The sequence below is a fragment of the Cynoglossus semilaevis genome, chromosome 16, assembly GCF_000523025.1.
Source record: "Cynoglossus semilaevis isolate Cse_v1.0 chromosome 16, Cse_v1.0, whole genome shotgun sequence".
Lineage (NCBI taxonomy): Eukaryota > Metazoa > Chordata > Actinopteri > Pleuronectiformes > Cynoglossidae > Cynoglossus > Cynoglossus semilaevis.
The window spans coordinates 18,708,168-18,709,377 of record NC_024322.1 but is presented as its reverse complement, the minus strand read 5'-3'; the positions used below and the strand labels follow the sequence as shown (position 1 = coordinate 18,709,377).

At 49.9% G+C, this 1,210-nt stretch overlaps 2 protein-coding genes across 3 annotated transcripts in view; both read right to left on the bottom strand.

Annotated features, from left to right (window-relative positions):
• LOC103392502 (protein Wnt-6) overlaps window positions 1-518 on the bottom strand; it is a 2,925-nt gene extending 2,407 nt beyond the window's left edge. The window contains exons 1-2 of the mRNA XM_025063747.1: window positions 503-518; window positions 420-451 (exon numbers count right to left, since the gene is read on the bottom strand). Coding sequence (XP_024919515.1) covers window positions 420-451; window positions 503-518 — 48 coding nt within the window. The remainder of the gene's footprint in view (window positions 1-419; window positions 452-502) is intronic.
• The window catches only part of wnt6b (wingless-type MMTV integration site family, member 6b), a 26,818-nt gene continuing 25,618 nt past the window's right edge, over window positions 11-1,210 (bottom strand). For both annotated transcript variants that reach the window (XM_008329117.3, XM_025063807.1), the window contains exon 4: window positions 11-979. In XM_008329117.3, the coding sequence (XP_008327339.1) occupies window positions 518-979 (462 nt within the window). In that variant the 3' untranslated portion in view covers window positions 11-517. The remainder of the gene's footprint in view (window positions 980-1,210) is intronic.

Sequence of the window (1,210 nt, the reverse complement as noted above, 5' to 3'; positions counted from 1 at the left end):
AGGAAGAAGAAGAAGTGGCAGCCTGGAGTTAGTCCAGGTCTCCGTCTTCCAGTTGGATGGAAACACATTTTCACATTCTTTGGTCCTTTTTCTTTAACTAGAAAAACACAACAGGAAGTTCAGAAACGAACGTGTTCTTTTATTTCATCCCTCTACGTCACGTCGTTTTGTTTCCCTTTTTTTGAGCCGTCCGATGGCCCACAAACCGAGGAGATTTTGGCCTAATATTAAACTTCGTGGACAACGTCGTCCTTGTGGCGGTGTCGACACTGGGATCACTGAGGATTCTCTCAAACTAAACTAAATAAAGTGAAACGGGAACAATCGTACTGTACGTCAACAAAATAAAGCTGCGGCTTTTATTCCAATTGGACCAAATTTCGGGCGATGAAAACGGACGGTGCGGCCTATCCTCCGACAACGTCTGCAGAGATCACGCCCCCGGGGGTTTCTGAAGGACAATATAAGGGGCCGCGGACCGCGTTTTGACCTTATGTGCGACCTGGACCTCGGGTCATCAGTGGCAGAGACTCAGATCTTTTCGGACCAGGCACTTCTTACACTGCACCACGCAACACCAGTGGAAACGACACAGACAATTCTCCTCGAACACCACCGTCTCCTCCCTGTAGCCGCGCTCGCAGCACAGCAGATCGCAGCCGCTGATGTCCATGGCCGTGCTGTTGCACATGCGTCCCCGCGTCCCCAGGGAACCCGTTTTCCGATTCGCCAGGCAGAAATCGGGAGACTCGTCCGAGTAGATCAGATCCTGCTTATCGGGAGGTTTTATGTTCTGGCCCACGGGGATCAGGGTCTTTCCGTCGTTGCCCCCCATCACCTTGGACGCACCGTTGAATCTCTCCAGCAGGTGGTCGCCCACCTTACGGAAGGGAGGCATCTTCTTCCAGCACGTACGTAAGGTGCACGAGCTCGACAGGCCGTGGCATTTACAATCTGTCTGCATGAAGAGCTTCACTGCCTGGAAGGGAAGGGGGGGGGGGGGGAGAGAGAGAGGATAAAACAAAAAAAAAACAAGCTTTGTCAACAACAACTGATTTAGAAAAAGGACACGTTTCTCCAACTTAGTCATTTATTGTTGAGTTTTTATGATATATTGTACCTAAACACACACTCTTACACACACACACACACACACACTGATAGGTAAGATAAAAGCAGACGCTGTTCAGAAGGAATTCAACTCCTCACC